Source organism: Scomber scombrus, chromosome 10 (genome assembly GCF_963691925.1).
Source record: "Scomber scombrus chromosome 10, fScoSco1.1, whole genome shotgun sequence".
Taxonomy (NCBI): domain Eukaryota; kingdom Metazoa; phylum Chordata; class Actinopteri; order Scombriformes; family Scombridae; genus Scomber; species Scomber scombrus.
In genome coordinates this window covers 8,329,101-8,355,508 of record NC_084979.1, presented here as the reverse complement: position 1 = coordinate 8,355,508, position 26,408 = coordinate 8,329,101, and the positions used below count along the sequence as shown (strand labels likewise).

The 26,408-nt window shown below is 41.8% G+C and overlaps 2 protein-coding genes across 7 annotated transcripts; one reads left to right on the top strand and one right to left on the bottom strand.

Moving 5' to 3' along the window:
* The first annotated feature begins 1,047 nt into the window (after positions 1–1,047).
* mmp23ba (matrix metallopeptidase 23ba) lies at positions 1,048–11,885 on the top strand. Its single transcript, XM_062426956.1, has 8 exons — positions 1,048–1,611; positions 5,410–5,546; positions 6,594–6,733; positions 7,214–7,381; positions 7,521–7,685; positions 8,685–8,795; positions 9,866–9,992; positions 11,512–11,885. Exons 1-8 carry the CDS (start codon positions 1,384–1,386, stop codon positions 11,684–11,686), a joined length of 1,251 nt encoding a protein of 416 aa, XP_062282940.1. The 5' UTR covers positions 1,048–1,383; the 3' UTR covers positions 11,687–11,885.
* Positions 11,886–13,009: 1,124 nt separating this feature from the next.
* cdk11b (cyclin dependent kinase 11B) lies at positions 13,010–26,134 on the bottom strand. Of its 6 annotated transcripts, XM_062427852.1 has the most exons (21): positions 26,117–26,134; positions 24,937–25,067; positions 24,553–24,692; positions 24,285–24,412; positions 24,023–24,167; positions 22,689–22,715; positions 22,336–22,511; positions 21,863–21,988; positions 21,628–21,726; positions 21,343–21,471; positions 21,181–21,255; positions 19,778–19,995; positions 19,567–19,657; positions 19,370–19,491; positions 19,170–19,275; positions 18,912–19,033; positions 17,562–17,669; positions 17,120–17,236; positions 16,453–16,601; positions 14,057–14,246; positions 13,010–13,621 (listed from the first exon to the last, which is right to left on the bottom strand). In XM_062427852.1, exons 2-21 carry the CDS (start codon positions 25,045–25,047, stop codon positions 13,529–13,531), a joined length of 2,472 nt encoding a protein of 823 aa, XP_062283836.1. In that variant the 5' UTR covers positions 25,048–25,067; positions 26,117–26,134; the 3' UTR covers positions 13,010–13,528. The 6 variants fall into 6 exon arrangements, with proteins under 6 accessions (XP_062283836.1, XP_062283837.1, XP_062283838.1 ...); XM_062427853.1 differs by lacking the exon at positions 26,117–26,134 and having other exon boundaries at positions 24,023–24,164; positions 24,937–25,090; XM_062427854.1 differs by lacking the exons at positions 22,689–22,715; positions 26,117–26,134 and having other exon boundaries at positions 24,937–25,090.
* Positions 26,135–26,408: the final 274 nt, after the last annotated feature.

Below are 26,408 nucleotides of genomic sequence, written 5' to 3'. Positions count from 1 at the left end.
CTTATATACACCAATTTGGGGAATGTTAAATCAAACTCACTGAACTGGGAGCTTCTGACTTGTACCCCTTTTTGACTACCGCGGGTTCAAATAACCATGTTTCATTTGTCATTGTCCATTCATCCATCCATTTAGCAGACAATAATATTATATGAGTTACCCTTTTATAGCCCCGAATCCCAACAAGTAGTGCCCACATGGTCCATATTCCAGTTGATACCCATGCAGTAGAATCTGTCATGTGTACTGCAAAAGACAAAATGTAGAAGGCATTAGTGCGCATGAGGGGTGGGGACGTGTCTGCGCTGTTCATGAAATGGAAAATCACAAAAACAGGCTTTGCTCCCTCACGTTACCTGTATCTATCATCTTACAAGACGAGGAATGTCCTAAAAACAGCAGTTAGTCAAAAGGACACGATGAGTTGTGAGTGACTTGTGACAACAAATGCATGCTGTTTGCGCCCCCATCACCACCCATGTGTCACCTCTACGTCTGGCACTGCTTCAAACTTAATCGTGCAAGCAACCTGTATTCTCACTGTGCCCCCGTGATGTTCATCTTTTTCAGACATTTTAAGATGTTAAACCAGGAAAAGCACAGGTGTAATTAACATCATGAATCATGGCTGTATTCCATTTATGTGTGCAGGTTTCAGGGTCTTGCTTTATGCATGCTGGTGGTTTACATTCCACTTAGGTTTACGCCTTAATGGAAGAAAGCTATCAATATTGTTATTCATTATACCTGTGCTTTTCCTGCTGTGAAAAGGGTCCACAGTCTGCTGGCAAGCCAGAAATGCTTGCAATTAACAGTGAGAGAGCAGACACAACTTGAAAAGTTTCTCAAATCAATAAAAATGCATCTTTTGGATGAAAAAAAAGACATTGCAGCTGCTTTTTGATCAAACTGAAATTAGTTTCCATTTTTATGTCATAACATGCTAAGTCCTTGATCTTTTGGAATTGAGGCGAATATTGTGTAACACTGGCTTCACTTTTTCTTTTCTTTTTTTTTCTTTTTTTTTTTTACAGCAGCGTTGCATAAAACTTAGGGGAAAAAATCATGTTCAAAATAAGCCATCTGATTCTGCTTTAACTGAGCGTGGTTGCAGCAAGTGGTTTGATGGACAGAGCGCGTTTGGTTTTCATTAGATTGTCTCGACACTGACCCCTTGCCCCATCTACAGTAATGTGAAACCAGTCCTCTGGCAGGCGCACTGTGCGGAAGAGAGCAGAGCAGAGCTGATGCAGTCTGTACTGCTTTCACTACCTGGTCCGCAGGCTGGACTGCGCTGCTGCACACACAGCACCAGAAGCTGCTACCCAAGTAGTAACACAGCCTACTACCAGAAAAACGCGCAATGGCCAGGAAATAGTGTTAATGAGCATAGATGATAAACCTGTGCAGACTTCGCTGAGGGACTTTTTTTTTTCTTGTTTGGTATTTTTTTCCTGGAGGTGTGATCTCGTAGTCATGGTGTGCTGTCCGGCTCCCATAGGTTTGCGGAGAGGCAGCTGGGGCTTCGCTCCTCTGCTGGCTGCCGTGCTGCTCACACTTCTGCTCGCAGGGATGCAACAGACCACAGCGTTTCCCTCCTGGAGGTTAGAGGTATGCTGTGACCACTTCACGACAGGGCGAAGGGTCGTGTCAGCGATTGCAAAGTCCATTATGTTGTTCGGTGTGTCATTATAAGGTTTTTTTTAAGTAGGTTTCTGTTTCCTTTGGAATTCCAAATCAAAGAAAAACACCAGACTCCATTCAGAAGTCTGTTAGTTCAAATTGCTCATCTGTAAAGCTTGAAAATAGGAGTGCTATGGCTTATAACTATTTCAAATGGTCAAACCACTTTTCAGTTCGGCATAGTGCATAGTGTTATTACATGAGGCATGACTTATTTCAAACGTTAACTAGTCTTCCAGTTATTGCCATAGTGTAAAAATCTGAATTGCACAGAAATAAACGTATCCTTTATCCTTTATATCACGAATTTACCAAAAAGTTCTACTGATTGATAATGTATGTTATTATGTTTTGTGTGATGTGTGCCCATTTGATAGCCAGGTAAAAATACATTTAATTACATTATTATTTAATGAAGTATGGTCTTCAGTGGGGGATGACAAGTATCAGGATAATCACAGGTCGGAATAGAGTGTATAACCTTCATTCACATAGTTTTTTTTCACTGTTATTAAACTTTAATAGAGAACCTCCATACATTTCCAATCATTTCTCTGGTTTCTTTAAACGCATCATTAGTTGGACATCATCAGATGAAATCACAGAGTTATGGCTTACCCATGGCAATACACATCAAATTTAATTAATTTTCAGTTAAGATGGAGATCGAATAATCAGATTAAGCTATGGAATTGATCCCTGTACAGTAATATTTTCAGGGAATTGGATAAATGTGTGCTTCCACACACAACTTCAATCACTGCCACCCACTGGCTGTGATACAGAGCCTGAGGCTAAGGCTCTGTATCACAGCCAGGCCCTGAGGGATAGCTTTATATCATTTCCTCTACCACAAACTCTCATTATATGTCAATCAAGACGGCTACCGGTCACAATTACATAACTGCCTTAGATCTTAGATGTAAGTGTCTTGTAGATTATACAGCACGTGTAAAAGACAAATTAGAGTGTGATTGAATCCATTGATGAATGCAGAGAGATCAGGTTGTGTTTTAATTGTAATTTTTCATATATTTCCTTTTATGTGTACTAAAAATAACATGTTGATCACTTTAATGATCACATTCTCTATCAAAGTCTGATGGATAGTTAATGTTTTTAATTATATAAAGTAAATAGCACTTGTTGAATTGGCCCTTCGATCTCTCTTAAACTAAGGATGAAATCATAATTCCTGTTTTAACGGGCGCTGGAACTGAGGTTAAACTCTTCCAGACTCGACTCAAGATCTTCTGGGATTTGTCGTCAGATGTTTTGCCCTCCGAGTCAGCGTTCAGCACTGGCTTTAAGGTTTAGTCTACAGCGCTTGTTTCAGCCCTCATGGTTCATCTTTATTTGTGCCAAAGTGTGAGATTAGATTGCAGTGATCATAACAGGACATGACACAGAAAAGAACTGCGCCGGCCTTACAACATTAAACACCTCATAAATCACTGAACACAAGAATCCAGTGTGCCAACTGAGGTCAGGAAAGAAACTGTTATACAAAACAATAACCTGTATATATATCCGTATAATGCGATACAGACACAGTATCTTTAACATCAGAGGAAGAGACGTCACCAAGTTCATCAGTAGTGTGAGACAGTCTACTAGACTGCCTGCCCGTTTCACTATTTTGGTAAGGAAATGAAGGAAGTACTGCATCTATTTGTCCTGACTGGGCGAAGCAGAAACAGGAACCTGAGGATAGGGTGTAGAATACAAAATGAAGGGAGTGGTTTTGATATTTGCTCTCCATCTTTAGTAATTTTCTGCAGTAAGGAAATGCTGGAGGGGGGTGCCAAGATACATAAAAAATATCCATGAAACTTAAACATTAAAGAACCACTATAAGGGTTTTCTTAGGAATGCATTTAATAGTGTATGGACTGATTGTGTACACCATTGAGGCCTTGGTATGCTTTAAACAAACTTCTCAAGTGTCCTCAGACTAAAGGTTATGGTTCCGAATGGCCACGCTCAAAGCGCAGAAAATCTGCCATCAAGGCGAGGGGGCAAGATGCAATGAATCGTACAAATGGGGATAACAGAGCTGACTTTCTGTCAGTCTCTCCTTGACGGCATTCACAGTGTTGTAATCCGTTAAACACATAAAAATGATGGCAGTATTTGTATGAAAATAGTTTTAAAAAGCTTGAGAGGGATGTTCAGACTCTGCCTACTTTTCACACCTCTACACACTTGGCCGATTGCTGCATGAATTGGGCGTGCTTGTCGGACTGTCTGTTTGGGAGAGTTTCAGAAAATTGTCGGATGCATCCCACACTGTTCTGATGTTGGAAAAAATATGTGTGTGGGGGGGTGCAAGGAAGTTTCAGTTGCTGCTGGGTAATCTGACAGGAATTTTTTGAAGCATAACCTCCTCCTGGCTGCATCCCACTACCTCCCTGAACTCTCACCGAGAACTGTGTTTTGCATATTTTAATAGATGATGCATACAAATGGAGGTAATGGCATACTTGTTTGGATAGTATCTTCTCAAAGACATACATAGTTTAGAGCTTAGTTGGACACACAATGATGGTGGTAGTAGTAGTTGTGTGGAAAAAAACAGAGACCTTGCATGACAAGAAAATCTCGCCTATTTCCACGACATCTGGTCATTCTCTGCATAAAGCGAACATGATTGTTAGATTGCCTGGTTTTAAAAACATGTCAGATTCCGACATTTCTGAAAGGACGTTTCTGACATTGGACAGTCAGACAGCACTATATTTGGAGCATACTAAAGTCTTTACACTTCTTACTGCAATCTGTTGCCTTAGGCAGGCACTGTGCATCCCCTCACATCATACATCTGATGTTACATTCACATTTTGAGCATTAGACATCAAATAAAGACTACTGTAATGCTGTATCTAAGGTACGTTCGCTGGTTAGTCTCCAAGTACAGTGCTACAAGTGGCCTTTTTTAAAGAAGTCAAAATTCAGGCTGTGTGGGCAGTTTTTCGGTTTCAACATACACTTCCTTAAATGCTCCTTAAATGTATCAGGTAGGACAGGAAGTCTTCCCGCTGTCAAGCATAAAAACGTTTTCTTGTGACAGGACCACAGCCCAACTTCAAGTGTTGGAAAGGGGATTTATTACTTAAACCCATCTCCATAAAAAGTTATAGGTTTTATCAACTAGTGCGATCACTGTTATGAAATATTGCAGCCAAGGCAAACCGAAACCTACCTTCAGTCACAGAATATTTATGAAAGCACTAAAATGCAAAGCACCCATAGATGGCCTTTCAAAGCTATAAAAGGAGCATATAATCCAGGTGTTATTATTTGGATTCGATGTTGCTCATCCCTAAAGACACATGAGACACAACCTGTGAAAAGGATCAGATTTAACTTTTGGAAACCATTTTTACTGCTGACCACTTCCCTTTTCCCGAATATATAAATATAATATATGTAACATTCCTATGCAAGGCATTGAAATAACAGGAGTTCAGCACTGTAGTAACTGTCATTTTGCAAATCTGCAGCTACAAAAAAGCTGCAAAAGTCAAACCCTTTTTGAGGCTTGTAATGTGCATTTATGTGCCAAAACAAATCATTCATCTCACTGATTTCTCCTCAGAAACATAATCAAATCATTTTTAGACTGGTGCCCAAAACAGCTCCAGAGCCCTCAAGGTTCAGTTCCTAAATTCACTAAAAGGGTGATCACAGTGTGAGGTGATTAATTAAAGTTTTTCTTTGTCCAAGGAAGAAGCTTACACCACTGTGTTGCTCATCGGGATCCGCAAAGAGGCCCGTTCACAAATGCTTCACCTCTCCAGGAACAAGCGCTACACTCTCACCCCGGAGCAGCTGAAATGGGACAAGTTCAAGCTAACATACAAGTATTCATCTCCAGTTCTTCCAAGAGTTAACACAGCAGCAAAGTACAGTTTTTAAAAAATGGGAGGGAAGTCAAAGTCTCCTGAGACCACAGATGAAAAACACAAAGTGTTGGTTTTGGCAGGAAAATATAAGAACAGATATTTTTCAGCTTAATTTGGCATTAGCAAAAAATTTTAAGGTCCAACTGCTTTTAATTTCCTCTAAGTCTTGCATATTCAGCTGTTTGTATCCCTGCCAGTGTGTAGTAGTATGTACAATATTTTTTAGACCATCACGAAACATTAAAATTGTCATTTCAAACTCAAACTGAAGACATTATTGGGTGGATTAACTGCACCTTAATCCAATAATTTACCATAAATTAAAGAGCTTGTCAATATAACCTTACCTCATATCAAGAGGTAGGTCAAGATGTCCATTGAAAGTTGTAGGACCACGAAAAGTTCAAAGTGCATCATCTGACAATGAGCACCTTACAGAACTCTCTCTGTTTGCATTTGTCAGACAGGAGTACAGTGGAGTTTCACACCTACACTGTGATTGATTGGCTTCAACTCATTTGGATTGTGCTGCACAATCTGTTTGTGGTAGATCCAGGGATAATTTATTCTTTTGGGACTTTGAAATGATGGTCCCATAAACTTAAGTTATATAGGAGAAGACTGGATGGTCTATAATGGTAGTAGTACAGGATTTTGGTGCTCCTATAAACCCATAGTTGCAATTCAACTGACAGGAAAGTTGATAATGAGTCAAATTTCAGTCATTCTTATCTAGTGAAATTCTATCTTTATCTGTTTCACACTGACAGTCGATGACAATAACTGATCAATATCTGATTTTGAATAAAAGTATCCAGTCTAACCCTGGCTGAGATATCAGAGACTTCCCAGTCTCAGTAATGGAGCTGTACTTGCAGTGCTTGTGGGATTTCTGGTCTGTCTGAACAGTAGCCATTGTGTTTTGGCAGATTCCTCTGCTGTAGCCTAGAGGAATGTGTGTAGAGACCGGTAAAAACTACATAATGCTGTTGTTTTTTCGAGCAGGTTGCTGTCCTACCCTAAAAACTTGATAAATGCCAGCGACACGCGTCGAGGCATTGCCAAGGCTTTCGGCATGTGGAGCGATGTCTCGCCGTTCAGCTTCAGAGAAGTGCCAGCTGACCAAGAGGCAGACATTAAGATCGGTGGGTGCTCTGCATGTGGTTGTATCAATCCTCAACAGATGTTCCATGACTCCAAGCTCCAGACTTCTGCTTTGTCTTTACCGTTTTTCTCTCCGTGCTGTCATCGCCAAAGTGTCTTTGCCTCCAAACTCATTAAATCACAATACAGGGACTATATTACCAAGCTTATATTCAGTGTGATTCATAATTCAAAAAAAAAAAAAATATAGAAGTTCCTAACAGCTTCCATACATGTCAGCCCATGGTGAAGCAGTCTAAATTATGCTTTATATGTCCCTTTGGGTGCAAACTCCAGGGTCCTGCATAAATTCTCAGTGGCAGTGAGAGGAATGGTTGTCATCCTGCAGGGTGAAGGCTGAAGAAAAAGCTCTGTCTTTTGTAATCCATCATCCCACTGCTGTGGTCTACACTGAGCAGAAATAATGGAGTGAGGGTTTCCCTCCTCGGCTCTGAGGTATGTGTCTCTCTCTGTTTTGGCAGGCTTCTACCCCGTCAACCACACAGACTGTCTGCAGTCCTACTTGCACCATTGTTTCGATGGCATCACAGGAGAATTGGCTCATGCATTTTTCCCGCCAACAGGAGAGATCCACTTTGACAACAACGAATACTGGATTCTGGGAAACATGCGCTTCAGCTGGAAGAAAGGCATACGTTTTTATCATGTTTGTTTAAACAGCTAATATATAACTGATAAAGTGATGGATGCAACAGACGCTGAAGTGGACAGCTCAGGGGGGTCCACGGCAACTGAAAGACAAAATAATAAACTGTATCTTTGTTGCAGGGGTTTGGCTGACGGACCTCGTCCACGTGGCAACGCATGAAATTGGCCACGTCCTGGGACTCATGCACTCCATGGACCCAAAAGCTATAATGCACCTGAATGCAACTCTCACAGGGCGCAAGCTAATCACACAGGATGAAGTGCGGGGTTTGCACCATCTCTACGGTTCGTTTACAACACTTATATAACACTGTTTCGGAAAGTAGTACAGGGCTTCACAGAACCTTTCTGCCACAACACAAATGGGAATGTTTTTCTTTGATTTTGACAACAGTAAATATGCCTATCAACTAAATAACATTATCAGTCATCCAGGACATGGGATATCTAGAAATAGTAAGTCAAAGGCAAATTGACTTAATTGGTCTTGAAGACATTTTGCAGTTCATCCAAAGCTTGAACGACTGAATGGAAAATTTCTTCAAGACCTAAAAAGCTAATCCAGTTTTCATTCTAGGATCAGACTACTTAATATCATCCTGATAATGTCAACAGATGCCAGGAAGAAAAATAAGTTTTGGGCGTGACAATTACTCGTTTTATCCTGCGTAGTGTTTCGTTGTGGAAGCATCTAGGATGCCTCACAGCATCCTGAAATAAAGACCAGTACCTTTTTCTTTCTTTCGCCCGATTGATAACTTCTACTGTGGTTTCCATGACGTTGGCATTAAACATTAAAAATGGAAAGGCTAAAGAGAAGTGATGTAGTTGGTTCTGGCAGGTGGAACAGTAAAGTCGGTCATAAAAGTCATGAAACACGACAGCCCATGATTGGTCGCAGTCTGCCATGTCTCCTGGCCAAGTCTCGACATTGATTCAAGAATTCAAGTAATCTCCTAAACTGACACTGTGACCATCTCGGAAGGAAAAAATGTTGTGTTGTCTGATCCCGGCATTAGACAACCAAGATACACTGTGATCCATTTTTGGTGAAAATCAAGCTGTATGTAGACCGCAGTGTTTGTCTTTGACGACTGACAGTGAAAGCCAACGTGGCATTAATGAATACAGTATAAACTACTCATGAGTCATCATTAGCGTGTATTATGGTGAGTCATTTTCATTGGAACAAAAAGCAGATCAGTGATCCAAATTCCTTTGCTGCTGACTGAGAGCTGCTGTCTGATCCTCCTCCTCCTCACTCTGTCTCCCCCTCTCTTCTAGGATGTTTGGACCGGTTATTTATCTGTCCAGCCTGGGCTCGGAAAGGCTATTGCGACAGCAAACGCAGGCTGATGCAGAAGCACTGCCCCTCCAGCTGTGATTTCTGTTACGGTAAGACAGAGCAGCAGCAGAAGGCAGCAGCCGTCCAAGGGAAAAAAAGGTTTTCTTTCAACTGAGCAGCGCAAAGAGCTGCTGTGAACCGTTTGCCAATGGAGCAACGGGAGCCAACAGGTCCAGCCATGCAGAGCTGCGATGGGGTTTTTTTAATAATCAGATTTTAAGGAAGATTACACTTGCCACTGGTAGAGTTTGTGTTTAATTCTGGAGAATAGAAGAGTCCCCATTGAGGCATTATATGTTTTAGCCCACAACACTAACAGAGCAGTGCAGTTACCTCCAGATGGGTGTCTCGGTAAGTGATGCTTTATACCAAGAACTGATAACACATCAGCAATCTGACAGCCTGAGTCTCATTAGCTTTATCGAGGGACACACTTGTGTGGATGTCTCCTGTTACACAACAGGAAATGGCTCCTCCTAAACCATCACAGCCCCATAGATTGTTGTGGCTTTCTGGGATTTTTGTCAGCAACAAGGGACAGTGTGGAGAGGCAAGAGGATACGATTCCTGGCTCGCAGTAATCTGTTCCTCATTGTTGATTGGGAGACGTTGTACGGCTGTGGAAAATTCCTGAGTGACTCCAAACCGCTGGAATTTCAGACTGTGGCTTGAGGGTTAGAGACACACAAGGTCAATTTGGATTTTTGCGGCATTAACGAGAGCGACTGTTTTTTAGGCAGACTTTGAGATGATCACAAGGCGGCCTGTTGTGTTTGTCAGAACCCAGATGGGAGAGATTATATTGATAAGACAGCCATAGCGCCTGCAGCTCAGGAGTTGTGAAAAGCATGGGGAGTGTCTGATGTGATAAGGTTTGTATCACTGACATCGTCATTGACTTTGACAGTAATCAGAGTTTCAGCGATGTGTTTGTGAAGGAAAGTTGTGACGTCTCCAGATTATGAAATACACAGAGGTATATTGGGATCTCCTACGTCTCCTAGCCCAGTGACAATGACAATGACCATTGTATGATCAGAAACGTTGTAAGATCATTAAAGTTGCATGTCTTAATTTTTGAGCATTAATCTGAATCGCATTTTCCTTAAATCCTTTTCAGAATTCCCTTTCCCTACTGTGGCTCCCACCCCGACACCCCCAAGGACCAAACACAAGCTGGTTGTCGAGGGAAAAAAGCTTACCTTTCGTTGTGGGAAGAAAATAGCATCTAAGAAAGGCAAAGTATAGTGAGTATTGCTGTTTGCTCCACTATCAGTTCATTTAATCGTATGCTGTCATCTATCTATGATTTCACTAGCCCTATTCACACCAGTCAAGTGGACAGCTTTAAGTACGTCAGTTCATACCTGGCATTAGAATGTGTCTCCATATGCGTCTCGAGTGACCACCCGTGATCAGATTTCACTTCCCTACTCTATATGCAAATAAACCCATCATTCCCATTTGAAAAAACCAAATGCTGTTGCTGTTTTTAACCAGCAGGAGGCAGCAATGCACTCACTGTGCCTAGTCTGTCGGGAATTAAACGCAGAAGAAAGAGTTCGCAAGTCCTTCGGGTACGAGAAAAATCTAAACTCTTCATGTAGACTCCATCCACAAGAATCCATCTTGCCTGACGTGGCTTCTTCGTGTTGCGCACTTTAATATGACGCAATTGGCGCGCAAATTAATATGTACTACTACTTACACAGAGGACGTCAGTTGACTAGACGGTCACTGGCCGAATCCAAATTTCTGGACATTACCACAGTTGCAGACTTGTGGACTTAGCGGGTGAGTTCCTGGAAGTCTGCAAGAGCTGAGGTCTGTCCAAACCCTCAAATCATCAAATCCACAAGGGGCCTCAAGCAGACTTTCTGCAGACTTTCAGAGAGTCCACTCAGGGTGCAGACTTCATGAGACTTTGCTCTGAAAACTACCCATAGTCCTGTAGCAATAGGATATAATGTGACAACGTTAAAAAGAAAAGAAAAAATTAAAAACAAAAACAACAGCAAATAATTATTACCACAATAAAAACAATAATTATCATAATAATAGTCAATGTAAAATATTCACTTTGATGACATCTGTTTTTTATCCCTTTTTTAAAAAAACAACTTTTGTTGTGTAAATGACTTGATGTACTATAATGTCCACACAAAATAACAGGCCTAAAGGTTTAATAACATGGATTTGTATAATCTGCTAAATCAGACCGGCAAAGGTTGTTTTTTGGCCACCTACAATGTAAAAGTCCTCAGTTGATGATTTAATGTGAATATAATATCAGGAGTGTTCAGCAGTTCCTGTAAAGGGAAAATCTCACTGAGCATTCTGACTCAAGGACTTCAGTTTGTAAAAAGCTGGACTGGGATTTTCATGACTTTTGGATCCAGCCTTCAGCCCTATGGTCCAGGGCGCGGATGGCGAAGTCATGACCCCGCCCAACTCTACCTCTGATTGGCTGGCCGTGATATTCTTACCCCAAGCTCTGACCAATCTCAGTCCTCGTGCTTAAACCTGACCAAGGAAGGCAACGATTACTAGCCAATCAGAGGCAAAGTAGGGGCGGGTAGTGACTTCGCCATCCTAGGAAAAAAAAATATCGCGTCTAGGACACGTTTACGTACACAATGATATAAGACGGTGGACATATGCGGCCCAGACCACCTCCGAAAGAGGTCTAAGTGCATTTACACCTGTACTCAGAGCTGTTTCGCATGTCAATGTCAGTTGTAAACATTAACACTGATCTGGTTTCAGCTGGTACAAGGACGGCGAGCTGCTGGAGTACTCCCACCCGAACTACATCTCCTTGAAAGACGACCATATAAGTATAGTGGCCAACGCCATCAACGAAGGCACATACACCTGCATTGTGAAGAAAAAAGACAAAGTCCTCACAAACTACTCCTGGAGGGTGCGCGTGCGCTTCTGAAGGCCGCGCGAGTCCCTCTACACACTGAACAGGACGCGAGGGCACACTTCATACACACACGGTCACGAGGAGACCTCATTCACTAGGGCACATATTTGTTTTTTTCCCCCTCATCTTTACTTTCTACACACAACTGTATCTTTGATTATTTGTCGTTGTGTAAATTCATTTTAATATGTGCAAAAAAAATAAATAAACGTTCCGTGACAAGTCGTGTTTTTTGTGAATACACTGTCTGTGAGAATATGTTCATTGCTGTTTCCATTTGATGTGCTGATGAGAAATGTGTGCCTGCCTCGTCAGCTGTTTGGGACAATAACTGGTACTCTGGATTGATCCAGCCTGGACTTCTTCAAAGCTCTTGCTGCTGAGGCAGTGCTGGGGTCCAGGGTTTCTTTAGCCAAATGTTAACTTAATGAATCACTAAGGTTTAATTCAAAAGATATTAGCCAAGTTGGAGGCAGTGTAGGAGCACCTTTTCACATACAGTCAACACAAAATCTTCCGCTAAAGGCCCCTGGGGAAAAGTGTTGTCCAGAAAACAGATCCATGTCTCTGAAGTGTATCTTTTTGGGGGCCTGAAAAGGTTGAGAAGTCCCTGCTTAGATGAATGCCATTTGCATAATTTACGCACTGGCCAGACTAAGCTACTGAAGCCAGAATAAGCAATGTTATCTACAGCCTTTGAAACTATTTGGACCTCAAACCACATATGGAACACCTCAGACGTCTAGCTTACTTTACTAGCCTCACAGTGAAGCCAGCAGTCCGCCTCCGGAGACGGAGCAGTTGGTTCCACCGGCAGCTTAGCTTCCAAGCGTATTCAACACATCAGGTGTAATAATCTGCAGAAGGGCTCCGGTGGGGGTAGGGGATAGATAAAACTGATTAATGAACATTTCCATTTGGTTCAGGCTGTCTAAGTCCCAAGAAGAAAGGGGATTTTTTTTTTTAATTCTACGTCTGTTCCAGTTAAAGCAGCGAGCAGTCTTGCAGGGAACTAAACTGTACTGTTTATTTTTCTTCGGCTCAAAATCAAAGAATTTATTGGTTTAATCCTGGAGTCGCAGAGCCATTTAAAAACAAAGGCAGAGTGAAGTCTGGGCCTCTTTTCCCCTGAAAGAACAAAGTACGGAGACAAAGTGTGCAGTGCAAAGAATGACATCACTTTTGGACAGCTACAACCAAGTTGGGTTCAAGGCTGGATTTTTTTTTGTAAAGGCTCGACTTCCCCTCTTTTTTTTTCTCTCTCCTCTGGCAGAGTACAGTTGTGTTTGCATAGTTATGACAGAGTTTATAAATACAGGGAGAACAGCAGACAAAACAGTTTCAAACTTTATTTCTAGCAAAAACATCGTCCCCCTGTCATCAAGTGAGCTGACAGTCCTAATTTCTAACATTATGCTGGATGGAAAGCACGTCCAATGCTGCATCATTATACAGTAGCTCGCGCAGCCAGGAAATACCAACCATTTATAAAATCTGGTCCTCTCTCATGAAGTATAGAAGGGAAAATAAACAAAAGTCAAAACATGAGATCTAAAGTTCTAACAGACTTATGGTTGCGTCTCCTCTTGCACAGCTAAAATTGCCACATTTGAAACGAAGAAATGCCTTTAAAAAAAAAAAAAAACAGAAGACAAAAAGGAAAATTCAACATGTTTGAGCCACCAGTCTTGCTGTGAGACAGTCCTGACTATCTGGTAACAGTTGAATGATCAGATATTGATCTGGTTTACATTTGTAAACCAGTGACACCATCCGCTTTCGACATAACGAGTCCCAGAATTTTTTGCTCCCTCTCTTCCTCTGTTAGAAAGCCAGGTGTTTGCAGTTTTGGCCTCAGAATTTCAGGCTGAATCCTGGACCGACTGCAGACGCTCCCTGGTTGCTGGTTGTCAGGTGGAAGCCTGTGTCTTTAAGGTCATCATCCCCCTGGAGAGATTAGGGCCAACAGTCAGTCAGTGCTCGATCACACCTCTGATATCATGGTCATGCAGTTTAGTTTGATTTGATTTGACATGATGAAATTCTTACATGATTAAATGGTTTTTCTAACTTGATAAGAATAAAACTGACATAAACGATGAAAACCGTTGGCATGAAATGGTCTAAGATGTTGGTAAGACAGAAAATATTGACAGTCATTCCAAATGAAAAAAAAAAAAAAAAGCCTTAAAACTTCTGGGTGGGTTGCACTACTGCTGTAAACATTAGGAACTTAAAAAGGTGCTCATCATGGAAAACACAAGGAGGAACTACCCGGACACAAAGCAGAAGCCTGTAGGTCTGTAATCTCTTTAACACAGACAGCGTTCGGAAAGCCTGGTAGCTGTATGTAATGGAGAAAGTGGAGTCTAATGTCCTTACCAGGTGACTGTAGCCCAGGCCTCCCTCGGGTGGACGAGGACTGGTGCCTCTCTTCACCCTCTGTTGCTCGCTCTTGGCCGGCCAGGTGGGGAACATGGACGGGTCAATGGGCAATGGCGTCTCACGGAGGTACTCGTGCTTGAGTGCCTCGTCTGATAAGATCCTCTTACTAGGGCAGTAGGTGAGGAATCTGGAAGACAGACAACGATACAGTTCATGTGGAGATGCTAATGTACTTTGGCAACGTTTCAGCAAAGGAGCGCAGGCAAACGGGCGCCTCTGAGTGTTGTGTGGGCTTTGATTCTTCACACAGAGACTTCCATGAGTAGAGCAACGGTTAAAAATCATGAAACCTCACTTTACTTTATTTTGCTTAAGACTATAACCAAGTTTCAGACTCCTGAGTGATTGCTCTCATCGCAATCTCCAATTCAAACAGGCCTTGTGTTGTGCTCGCTGATGGCAGTCTCCCTGGTTGGAAAACCAATCAGGGCTTTGTAGGCGGGATTAATGTGGAGGTGGCAGATCCAGAAAAATAATGACAATGACATGTCGCTGGAAATACTAATAATGGCAATTCAGTCTAGTTATCAGGCTACTAAAGAGATACACTGGAAAAAATTCACACGTCGCTCATGTCCAAAATAATGTGGATAAGAGATCAAATTCATCCAAAGAAACTAAATTACAATCCATGATTTGAAGATTTAGACTTCGTAAATTTAACAATGTATTTTAATGTATGAACTTCACTACAAAAGCAGTTTAGTTTTAATACGGAGCACGAGATGAGATGCACCCTGGCCTGCGAGGCCAGTGGGTTTGTGAGTCCTAATTACACATGACGGGATTAACGCAGCATAATGGAGAGCTGCTTAATTGTAAAAATTAGCTTTCAGTCTGTGAGTGGGGGCAGTTGTGCTAAATGATTAACTGCAGCCTGACAAGTCTTTTACTAAAATAACCTTTGGCTTTTTTTATGTGGGGGAAGTCACTGAGAAGAATTACTAACTGCTACCAGCTTCATGACACAATGCTGGCGTTAAAAGGGACAAACTTTCCCTTGTGTCCAAACTACTGTTTTAGGTTTCGAAATCCAAGAATGTGCGCTCTTCCTGCACCTGTGAACTCACTACTCAGGACCTTTAGGAGCCAAAAACCCTGCTGCTTTTCATTTGATTCACACAGACCCCTTTACTACTGGGAAACCTGGCAAAGGAAATTAATTAATTGGTAAAATAAATAAAAATCGGCCTAATGTTAATATTGGAGCAATACAGTAAAACGGTTTGATGTGGTAAAAAAGTAAGTAAAGTGCAGAAATGAACTGCATGTCTAAGTGTTCTCCAGTTAGGTGCTGAAGTCCTCAACCTCGAAACACTCACTACACAGAGGTGTGTGATATTCCAAACAGCTCTGTGATGTCTACCTGCCAAACAAGCCCTCTAAACCTCTACTACGCTGCTCCGTCTCCAACTTTTCAGAAAGCACTCCTCTGCGCGTTGACCTCCTGTGGTCTGAATCTATCCTGCCAGCCGTCTGACAGCTGGAAGGTCTCGGCAGCTCTGGAGAGGTGCCAAACTTCCACTGAACCATGATCCCTCCCGCAGCACAGTGGACATGTTGTTACCGTCCTCTGCAGCTGTGAAGTAACTGAGCGCTGCGGGTTTTTGCCATTTAAAAGGTGTAGGCAAAGACTCTGCGGGTGGGTAAAGATCTGAGAGGAGAGTGGAGAAGCTCTAAGCTGCTTCTTTGCAGCCGCTAAACAACGCTGATCATCAGAATGTGCAACAAAGAATTATGAATCCATTACTCTCGGTGTGAAAATGATTTTCCGTATTAAAACATTTTTCTGTAGTGTGGAGCGTCACCGTGGCGAGTGTGTCTGTGAAACGGAACATGGGGATGGAACGGGAACGCTGCGGAGGCATGTTGATGAATTACCAGTCCGCTACCGTTGTCATGTTTTAAGTCGGCTTGCCAGAAATGCAGACTGAATAAAAAGCTCTGGAAAGACTAACAGACTTTGACAGAGTAACAATGCGTTGATCCAAGTAAGGCAGTTTCCACTGGAGGAGTCACGCTGTTCTTTCTCTCATATTAGTGGTTAATATTTGCCTTTAATAAACATATCAGTATGTATCTCGTCAGTAATTAACTGAAAACACTGCCATCAATTTTTTTCATGCATTTCATAATGTTCTTCTTATGTCTGTGGCACAAGCTCCCCATAAAGTACTCATGCCTTAACAGCTATAGTTGTTTGTCTAGAAGACGGACAGAAAACAGCTGCAATATCACAGTCAGGCTGACTATATGCAGTAAAGATGCAGTGTGTGTGTGTGGTGTAATGTTGCCTCTTGTGTGTGGAATAAAATAGCCTCTAAGAATCTTACTTGTTCATGAGGTCAAAGCCTTGGTCTGACAGCAGTGCTCCAAAGCGCTTTCGCAGGTTGTTGTAAGGATACTCTGTGAAAGTCATCTTCTTCACAGCGGGCAGCTCGTTGTAGCCGGGCCAGATCTTCTCGCTGGGTGACCCCAGATCCTACACACACACACACACACACACACACACACACACACACACACACACACACACACACACACACACACACACACACAAGTCAGCAGACATGTAGTGCTGTCAATGTCGGGAGAGATGGATATGAAGTATTCCTACTTGAGCTGATGTATTCATCAACCACAGCCATGTGGCAATAGACCAGTCCTAAGTACATTTCAATACTTTTAATTTATCACTGCTACAGACTGCAGGACAACTTGGGAGGCCTGAATGACATCAGGCAACACGGCTGTCGTGTGTTATGCAGATGATCTACTGAAAATTATTTAGACAACTAGGGTGGGCTTCTCAGTTTCACAATAAATTCATCTGGGTTGATGTCTAGCAGCAGCTCTACCCTGTGGTGCACGACAGAACTGCACGCTGACCCACTCCTGACAGATGACACACTCGGATGATTTACGGGCTGTAAACACAAGAGCTTTACCCTTTATGGTGAGGATTTACTTCATTTTATAAGGGCAAGTGAGGGCATTTACCTTGAAAATCTTGTTAATTTGGTCAATTTCAGATTTTCCAGGGAAGAGAGGTTTCTGGGTGAGGAGCTCGCCAAATATGCAGCCCACTGACCACATGTCCACAGCTGTGGAGTACTCCTGCGGAGAGAAGAACAAACACAGTGGCGGGCCTCAGAAACATAAAGTAGACAGTCTGCCTGGCACGTTTCTACGTTCGTCTGTCTCGTGTGTGAAAGTGGATGTGCTCTGACGGCTGCTGGAGCTCTGCCGCCTCACTGTGTAAATCATACATTGTAAAACTCAAATTGTGTTTCAGTGGTATTTGGTATCTTATGAGCCAATGCCTCACAGATGTTGCCTTCTTCTGGAAATATATCTTTGGGAAAAACAATGAATCAAGATGATATAACCACCTCTATGAAAGTACATCCCCTTTATATTGTAGTTTCGCTTCAGTTCTTACCTTGGCTCCGAGCAGCAGCTCTGGTGATCGATACCACAGGGTCACCACTACAGGGGTGTAGGGCTTAAGGGGGGAACCGTACTCACGGGCCAAACCAAAGTCGCCAATCTACAGTACAAGACAGATGGGGAGGGGGGGATAGTTCTGATGAGATTCTTCAAAAAGGTGTTTATGTCCTGACTTTTCAGAGTGGATTAAATTATCATACACTAGTGCTAAAATGTTCATATTTTCTGTTGTCAGTTAACATAAAATTCACACTCTTCACAATCTGGTTTCAGTGTTTCCCCAATAATTGTACAAGCCAACGAGAACCCCCGCCAACTCAAAAAAAAAATCTTTTCCATTCATTCAGAAAATCAGTAGCGCCTGGGAGCCTCTGTGTGGCGCTGTTCTGAAATCTCATGGCAGCATAGCTCCTTTAAGGAATAGGGCAGTGTGTAATGTGTGTAGTTGAGCGAGTGCCAGAAAAGTGATGGTAAATGCGAGTGGAGCAGAGGAAAAGGTTAGCAGTAAGTTGTCAGTTTGGCAGTAAGTGTACAGTACAGACTGCATGGTGTCAGTTCATAAATGCTGCAGCTTCTAAAGACAAAGAAAAGTTTTGTCTGTCGTTTTCCCAAACTGCTGGAAAATTGAAGGGGGTTAGCCCCGAGTTAGCGACAATGGGTTAGCCTAACACTGGAAACACTGTGTTCATTTACACACTGGCCCAGGCAGCTTTTCCTTTTGCCAGAAATTCATGCTCTAATTTACTTTTAGTAATCATGTGTTGTTTGTGTAACTATTCTGTGTTGCTGTAAGCTCAGGGGAAAGTTGTGAATCATCCTAAAATGGATTAAAGGAATCACTTTTTGAGTTGCTGTACTATGTAAAAGGGGGAAAAAAGGCTTTTTCTGTTTTGTTGTGGTAATATTTACCAATCAAATCATGAATCCGGGCTCCAACTCATAACAAATTTTAAGTATCATAACTCTTTCGGACCCTCTCAATCTACAAGTCACATATTCCAAATACTCATATTGAGATATCCACTTTCAGACACTAATGCCCATCAAAAGTTAACCCTGTGTGGCATCATGGCTCTACATCTGTGCTTATGACCTGGGTTTAACATGGATGTGTAAATATAAAGTAGAGATCATAAATTCCACTCAACCTCTCACCTTTTCTCATAAGCAAAGTGCTGTTTACATTCAGTATTTCACATTAAAAATCTTCTGTTAGTTTGCCTAATCTACTTCAACAGGTGATTTCCTACATTTCCCACAAAGCCATCAACTGCCACAGTACGGGGGTGGAATTTGACTTCCCTCCATGTTTCCCTGCGTAAGAACCGCAGTGCGAGCATACCTTGAGGATTCCCTTGTGGCTGAGCAGCAGATTGGACGTCTTCAGGTCGCGATGGAGAATCCAGTTATCGTGCAGGTGTCTGACTCCTCGAAGCAGCTGAATCATCAGAGTCTTAACTTCACCTGAGAGAGAAGAGAAGAGACGTTGTGTTTTAACAGAGCTGCTGTGGAGTGGAGGAGGCGCGCTCACTGCTTTATCCATAAATTAAAGCACATCAAACACAGAAATGGACTATAGCTCAACAATGTCTCTCATTACCTGGCAGGAAAGGCTGCTTCATGGTTTCCATCAGACTCTTCAGGTCATGCTCTACATAGTTCATCACGATGTAGATCTTGTCCATATTGCTTCCAACAACGATTTCCTGATATAGTGGAGAAAAGGGTTAGATTTTCCTACAACACTCCAGGAGATACAATAACCATTAAAAGCGTAAATAATTAAGTAAGTTCTCTCACCCGTACTGTGACAATGTTTGGGTGCTGAGCTTTCAGGATAGTATTGATTTCTCTTAAAGAGGTAATGGGGAATCCCTCCTTCTCTTTCTCCATCTTCAGCCTTTTCAAGGCCACAATTTCATCTGCAAACATGAGGTCACATTTATTGTTTCAGTAAACACATGTGAGACCCCATCAACACATGTTTACTCTCATACCTGTCTTTTTGTCCTTGGCTCTGTACACCACACCGTACGTTCCCTCCTCTATTCTGTTCAGGCACTGGAACTCCTCCACACTGCGACAACCCTGAACAACAACAACACACAGTGTAATTAAAGACTTCAACACACCATTAACTTCTTTTACATGATATATGCATAACTTTTGGCTTATATGGATGAATATTTGTGTCACGCTGACTCCGACCTGTAAAGCAGGAAGATATTTAGGGAGCTCCTTCTTCAGCTCCACCGGTGAAATAGGAGGGGATTCGGGTATATAGTTCTCTTCGGGGGTGGGGGAGCGGGAATGAGTCTGAGATTGGGGCGTAGGGTCATTGTCCCCTGCGTCGTCCTCCTCCTCTTCCTCGTCCTCCATCTCTTCACCGCTCTCCTCCGAGTCGTGGTCGAAACGGGACTCTGGCACTGCAAGAAGAAAAAGGGTGGAGTCAGTTTAGTGCTGATGAGTGGATTTTATTAGCCCTACTAGAATTTAGATATGGGTCTGTCACTGACACTATGCATTTGATGATTCATTTGAGGCTGTAACAAACAACTAGTTTCATTATCCATTAGTCTGCCAATTATTTTTTTGATCAATCGTCAATAAGATATCAGAAAAAAGGCCATTACAATTTCCCAGGATGCAATTTTTTGCATTTGAGAAGCTGGAACCACTCTTCATTGATTGATTATGTAACTTCTTACCGATTAATACTTTGTTTCTTGACCCGTCTATTAATCTACTAACTGTTTAAGCTCTAATAGTCAACACATAATTAAAAAAAATAAAAGTTTCATTACAAAAATACTGATTCTGGTCTGAAATACTGTCTGAGGGCATTTAACAACTGATTGTAATTCTCAATTTAATTGCAAGTTCCATCTGTACAGTAAACTACAAACAATCATCAGAATAATAAAACTGTTTATTTTGGGCTATCTGACACCTCAAAAACAGGTCTACGAAAATAATTTGGGGGTTTTCTTTTTGGTTGTTTTGGTGAAACTGGTATTTCTAATACTATTTCACCGACGATATTTTGACATGTCACGGTAGGAAAAGAACAGGTGTAAGTAATAAAAGCAATGATGGCCGAACTCCATGTAGCTGCTTCGGTTTCAACGTCATGGTATTGTGCATTCAAGCCATCGTTAATGTCATTAGTAACACCTGGGCTTTTCCTGCTATGGCGAGCAAAATGTGTAAAAGGAGCATTGGACAGACAGCAAGTTCCACTCCTGTGTTTTGAAGCTTTGGTGGCGGGATTTCCTATTTTTTTGTTTGAATCGCAGATCGTGCCTTTCAGGAACCTGCGGTAGAAAGCTCCTGGCAAGATATTTGCTTAACCTTCAAGAGAAGAATTATGAAGAAAACCCCCCAAATGTTCAGCAGTCAAAGCCAAACCTTTACTGATCCAAATATGATTCATGACCTCTCTCGTGGCCGTGCAGCTCATTCATCTAAAATCATTTCCAGATAAATACTAAACATAAAAAAATGTATACATTCAAGAAAACACAACACATAATTACTCTTTAGTAGCGCATATAGAGTAGATACACAGGCACCATATGACATGTTATGGTAACATCAGAGGGTTTAGTCACCTGCAGGTATATGATTTCCATTTTCTCTCTCCTCTTCAAAGTCCTCCTCTGACTGCTCGTCCTCACTCACGTCCTCTGAAAAGGAAAGAAGCCGCTCTGTTAAACCTGTGTTGCTTTATAACTTGACAGCCACGTGAGTCACAGGAACATTTTTTTTCTCACCTGCACTCTGGTCAGACCTGCCAGAGCCGGAGACAGACTCCTCGTCCTCTTCCTCTTCGCCCTCACTCTGGCTGCTGGACTCCTCATCCTCGTCATCATCATCGTCATCGTCAGAGCCTGATCCTGACGCTGGACAAGGTGAAAAAGAAACTTAGTCAGGGGCTTATCGTCTGACATGTCCTTCCAAAGAAGTCAACCCCTTGAAAAGCCTAGTACTGTGTTTTAGTTGTAACATGTTCTTTGCTTGTGCTGGGTGCTGAAAGTGTAGGTGACGTCATCATTTACCTAAAGACGATTCTCCTGTGCTGGTCTTCCTTTCGCTGTCACTGATGTCCTGGAGGTCTGCGAGGAGATCTTTGCCCTCTGGCTTCTCCTCCTTTGATGCTGCGGACATAACACAGTGTGAGCTACACTGAAAAGTAAAACATGATCTTGGGGAAAATAAATGACTGGATAGTTTAGTATAAATATGATAAAAACAACTTTGTTTTTTAGAAGAGTGACATAAAGGTGCACTCACTTCCACTCTTCCGTGTTTCGCTATGGTCAGATCTCTCTCGGGAAACGTGGGCGGGGCTGCGGCTGCGGTGACTTTGCTTTGGCTTTTCGTCGTACTCTTCAGGCAGCATCCGATGGTGAGACGGCACTGTGGACAGGAAATTCTCTTATTAATCATTGCTGCTGATTTAGCTTCAGAGTTCATGCTGGGAAATAAGGTTTAAAAAAACAAAATCCTTATGGTTGGCAATAGGACAGAGACTGGATGTTTGGACTTTGTGTCTGAATGAAGTGTTGAACACTTTTGTGAACATTATACGCTCTTTTCCCAAGAGTGAGATCAGTCTTGTGTCTGCGTGTTAACTCCAGAGCGGCAGTCTGGATGTGCTTAAGCGATCTTAAAAGTAGGAATAAAGAAACACGTCGCCTAGTTCTGTCCAAAGTGAAAAAAAAATATGCCTGTTGTCCAACAAGTGTTTGAGTTCGATCACTGACCTTCTCGTCTAGACCCTCGCTCTTTGCGCCGCTCCTCGGCCCTCCTCTCTCGATCCTTAAGCTCCCGTTGCTCTTTTTGCTGCTCGCGGAGCTTTCTGTCCCGCTCGCGCTGGCGTTCCAGCTGCTCCAGCCGGTCCCTGTGGTCCAAAAAAAACCCAGGAGAGTCCAGTCGAGGTCTGTCCAGACAACCAAAACCCCAATCTTGTCATTGTTTGTCATCATTTTAGTTTCGGTTGTAATAACTTCAAACTTTCAAGTAGTTTATGGCTGCAGGTTTGTTTTGTTACCTTCAGCGCTGCACTAAACATATAGATATTAACAGTCTTTTTAATTTGCTAATAAAACATACGTACTGTACTTGTAGTCCTACAGTAGATGTACTGTAAATTAGAAAAAAATAGACATCTAAATCAAGTTTCATGTTGTTTGAAGGTTCAATCTTGACAAGAAAACAATTGAGAAGACACATTGAATAACTTTTTAACAACGCAAATCCAACAATCCAACATTAAAAATCATCAGGTACTGATTAAACTCAAGTTGTATTTCAACAAATAGATACATCTGTGTCTGGATTAATGTAAGATGGGGTTGTAAGGGTACATGTATTCATCCTGAACCATTATGGTATGGAGGTTATGGTTTAGTGCATGCAGTCCTAACCCAAACAATTACTGACGAAATAGAGTAATAATTCACTTATTCTGACATGCGGAACAATAATTCCACAGCGTGAGCTCTGCCTGAAATGTTTTGGCAGCGCACCACTTAGCTGCACCATGCTCACGGCTGTTGAGAAGGGTGTGGCTGCAGTCTTGTAGACTTACCCCTACCCAACTCAACACACCCACTTTAATACACCTGTAAGCAAGTTAGCCTGGTTACCCTGCCGTGTTGCTGCTGTCAGAATGACAAACAGTGACTGAGTGGACACTTTCAAAATATGCTCCATTATCTTTATAGTGAAACAATAGTAAAAGCCTTCCATCCCCATCCCCGATCTGTGACAATCAGCTTTTCCACTCCACCTCTGAGTGAAGCCCTTCAGAACTACTACAATGTTAAGTGTTTGTAATAAGAACCAGTTCTGAGGTAGAAAAATGTAGTTAAAAAGTATGAAAGTAAAAGGAGTGGTTTAATGTTAGAGACCGGGCCAAGACAGCACACCAGTTACAGTTTAAGGAGAAATACAAACATTAAAAAACACACAAGGAAGAGATTAAATCCAGCTCAAATAAAGCAGTTGCAATTCTCAGTTACAGGGACTTCTAACATGGCTTTAAATTTTTCCACATATATATATTATTATGCATGACATCATTATATTAATACTGGAGCATCAGTATCAGTGTAAGCAGCATGTTACTTTTGTAGCAGCTGGACCTACTTTCAACTACTTTATGTACAGTTACACCATAAATCATCATAAAGCAGCTGTCAGCAGGTGTTCGGACTCCTTGCAGGAAACTGAAAGGTTGTTTTCATTTTCCACTGCAGCACAACTAAACTGTTCCAGTAATAGTTTCCACTGCAGCATCATGCTGCCTTTTCTTTTTTCTGCTGTGCCGAAATCATCCCAAATTGTGACCCCGAAACATACAAACATGCATACAGAACCGTGGATTCTGTGTGCCATTACACCCCTAATGTAAAGTCGTTTAATATGTGGCTCAGGGTCGGTGCTCACCTCTCTCTGCGTGAATGAGCTCTGGCCTGCTCCCTTCGTTTCTGCCGCTCCCAGTCTCGCCGGGCTTTATCTTCTTCCCACTGACGCTTCCTGCGTTCGCTCTCTCTCTCCTTTTCTTTGTCTTTGGGCCGTACATGTTTCCCTGCTGTAGAAACAAAAAACCCTGAGTGGATACAGATCCACAATAACAGTTCCAAACCTGTCATATTCAGCTGTAAAAACCATATGCTTGTGTTTATGCGATTAAGCGGCACTCCCACACCTCCTTCAGCAGAGTGGCTGCGATGACGTCTTTTATCTTTTCTCTTCTCCTCCTTTCTGTGGTGAGATTTGTCTTTCCGTGCTATTTGCTGTGGAGGCTTGATTGCCAGTGATTCATCTTCCTCTCCCCTGCATTAATGTAAAGAAAACATTGTGAGACTCAGCTGCATACATGTTTTTGACTAAAGTTAAAGTACTGAATACACTGTTTTCGTATTAGCAGTCAACTAAAAAGATAAAGAATGTTTATTTCCTACAGTTTAAAGTACCTGTCTTCTGTTGAGTCTTCCCGGGCGTACGGGGAATTCCGAATTGTTATTTCCATCTTTTGATCCCGTAGTTCTCCTTCCTCCGGAGTATCTCGTTTGGCTTCCCGATCATCCGTCTGTGGAACAAGGCCCTGGGTGAACTGTGCAAGACCAGAACAGCAAAAGATGCGGTTAATGCCAGAGACACAAAATATCCTGTGTTTCTCTTTACTGCAAAAGCTTCTGTGACAACTATCAGAATGTAGGAGTCATTTTTAAGCACAGAAAGACGATGAAAGATCATCATCAACAACAAAAAACTGAGCCAGTGTACATTAGTTTTAAAATTACCAAACATGTTTCCAAAAATATTCAAATGTATTAAATTACTTTGGAAATACTTACGTTTTTCTGGCGCTTGGGTTCTGTTCTCTCTTCTAATTCTCTTCTGCGTTTTTTCTCTAGTAGGATTTCGTCAAGAGTTTTCACTTTCCAGGTCTCCTTTTCGTCCCCCATCAGCGTCCGCTCTGCACCGCCTGCATTGCATCACACACACAACACAGGTGGTATTACACACTGAAGAATTTATACCAAACAGAACAAAGGGGATCAATATACTTGTAATACACCCATAGCAGAGAAAAGCCTGACAGTTTGTTGGTCATTGTTTTATCAAATTGTCAAAATAAGACCAATGGTGATTTTTTTTGTGTAGAAATCTTATAGTATGACCCACTATTAGACTATGTTTTATTTAAGTCAGCTTCATTAGCAAATAAAAGAAAAATAAAGAAAGATTCATTCGGTTTTCATTGAAAATGTGAGATTTAGATACATTCATGTAAATCTGCACCTTTAGTGTGCTAAATTAACTAATTTAGATGTATATTTCACTCTCCTTTCTACATACATAGACCCAGTGCCGGACGCATTAATTACATTACATTATATAATGAGTGCTTTCAGTAAAAATTTCCTTTTAATAACTGATGATACGCCTCTCATCCCAAGCGTTGTCCCACCAAAATGCATTGTATAGTTCAGGTCCACTTCGACTGTAAGTGAGTGTTTATCAGTGCTTATAAGAAATAATACATCGCTATAAGTTCAGATCGATCTTACAATGTGAATTAAGTTTGACATGTGCTAGTGATAGGCATTGAGCTAAACCTGCTAACTGTTGGTGTAACTTAACATAAGGCCAGTAAGGAGTTATATATACTGATATTATTATGCAGTACTTTGTTATATCTTACTCCTGTATTCAAGTTAGTTAATTGTACAGCAAAAGCAAACTGAGTGAAAAGACACATCGGTGGTAGACTTTAACTCGCTGTTTGTTGTTATGAGTCAAGCTGCGGATGCTAACACTAGCTAGCTAGCTAGCGTCAGTTAGCTACAACTAGCATGTCGACTTTTGCAACACTTTTCTTCAGCTAACTGCGACGTTATAAGAAAATATAGCGATATAGCAGACAGAGCAACAAACTGAAGGACCGACAACTGTGTCCGCAGCTCTGTTTCAACGCATGTGTGCAGAGCAGGATGAGAATAATCACCGAGCAGATAAAATGGTTAAACTAACCTGAGATACGCGCAGCGGTTTTACGGAGGTCTCTACGCGCTGCAACCGTCGGTACAACTTCCGGTGTGAAACAATCACTTCCGCCAGTGATAAATCATTTATATCTTATTTTATTCCTGTTTAAACCAGGTATTAGTTTTTATCTGTTTCCCTTTGTCTCATCTACTAGCACAATATATTATAGTATTATAAGTCATGTTAATGTAATGTATAAAGTATATATTTCTGATTTGTAACCTCTATCAGGCCTAGTTAGAATATTGATTAAAACGTATATGACAAAATAAACCTA

Coding starts and splice junctions, on each gene's coding strand:
- mmp23ba (XM_062426956.1), top strand. CDS start 1,384: ATGAGCATAGATGATAAACCTGTGCAGACTTCGCTGAGGGACTTTTTT. Junction 7,686..8,684: donor GGGTTTGCACCATCTCTACG/GTTCGTTTACAA, acceptor CCTCTCTTCTAG/GATGTTTGGACCGGTTATTT. Junction 8,796..9,865: donor CAGCTGTGATTTCTGTTACG/GTAAGACAGAGC, acceptor AATCCTTTTCAG/AATTCCCTTTCCCTACTGTG.
- cdk11b (XM_062427852.1), bottom strand. CDS start 25,047: ATGGGGGACGAAAAGGAGACCTGGAAAGTGAAAACTCTTGACGAAATC. Junction 21,727..21,862: donor CGAAACACGGAAGAGTGGAA/GTGAGTGCACCT, acceptor TTATGTCCGCAG/CATCAAAGGAGGAGAAGCCA. Junction 19,658..19,777: donor AATATCTTCCTGCTTTACAG/GTCGGAGTCAGC, acceptor GTTGTTGTTCAG/GGTTGTCGCAGTGTGGAGGA.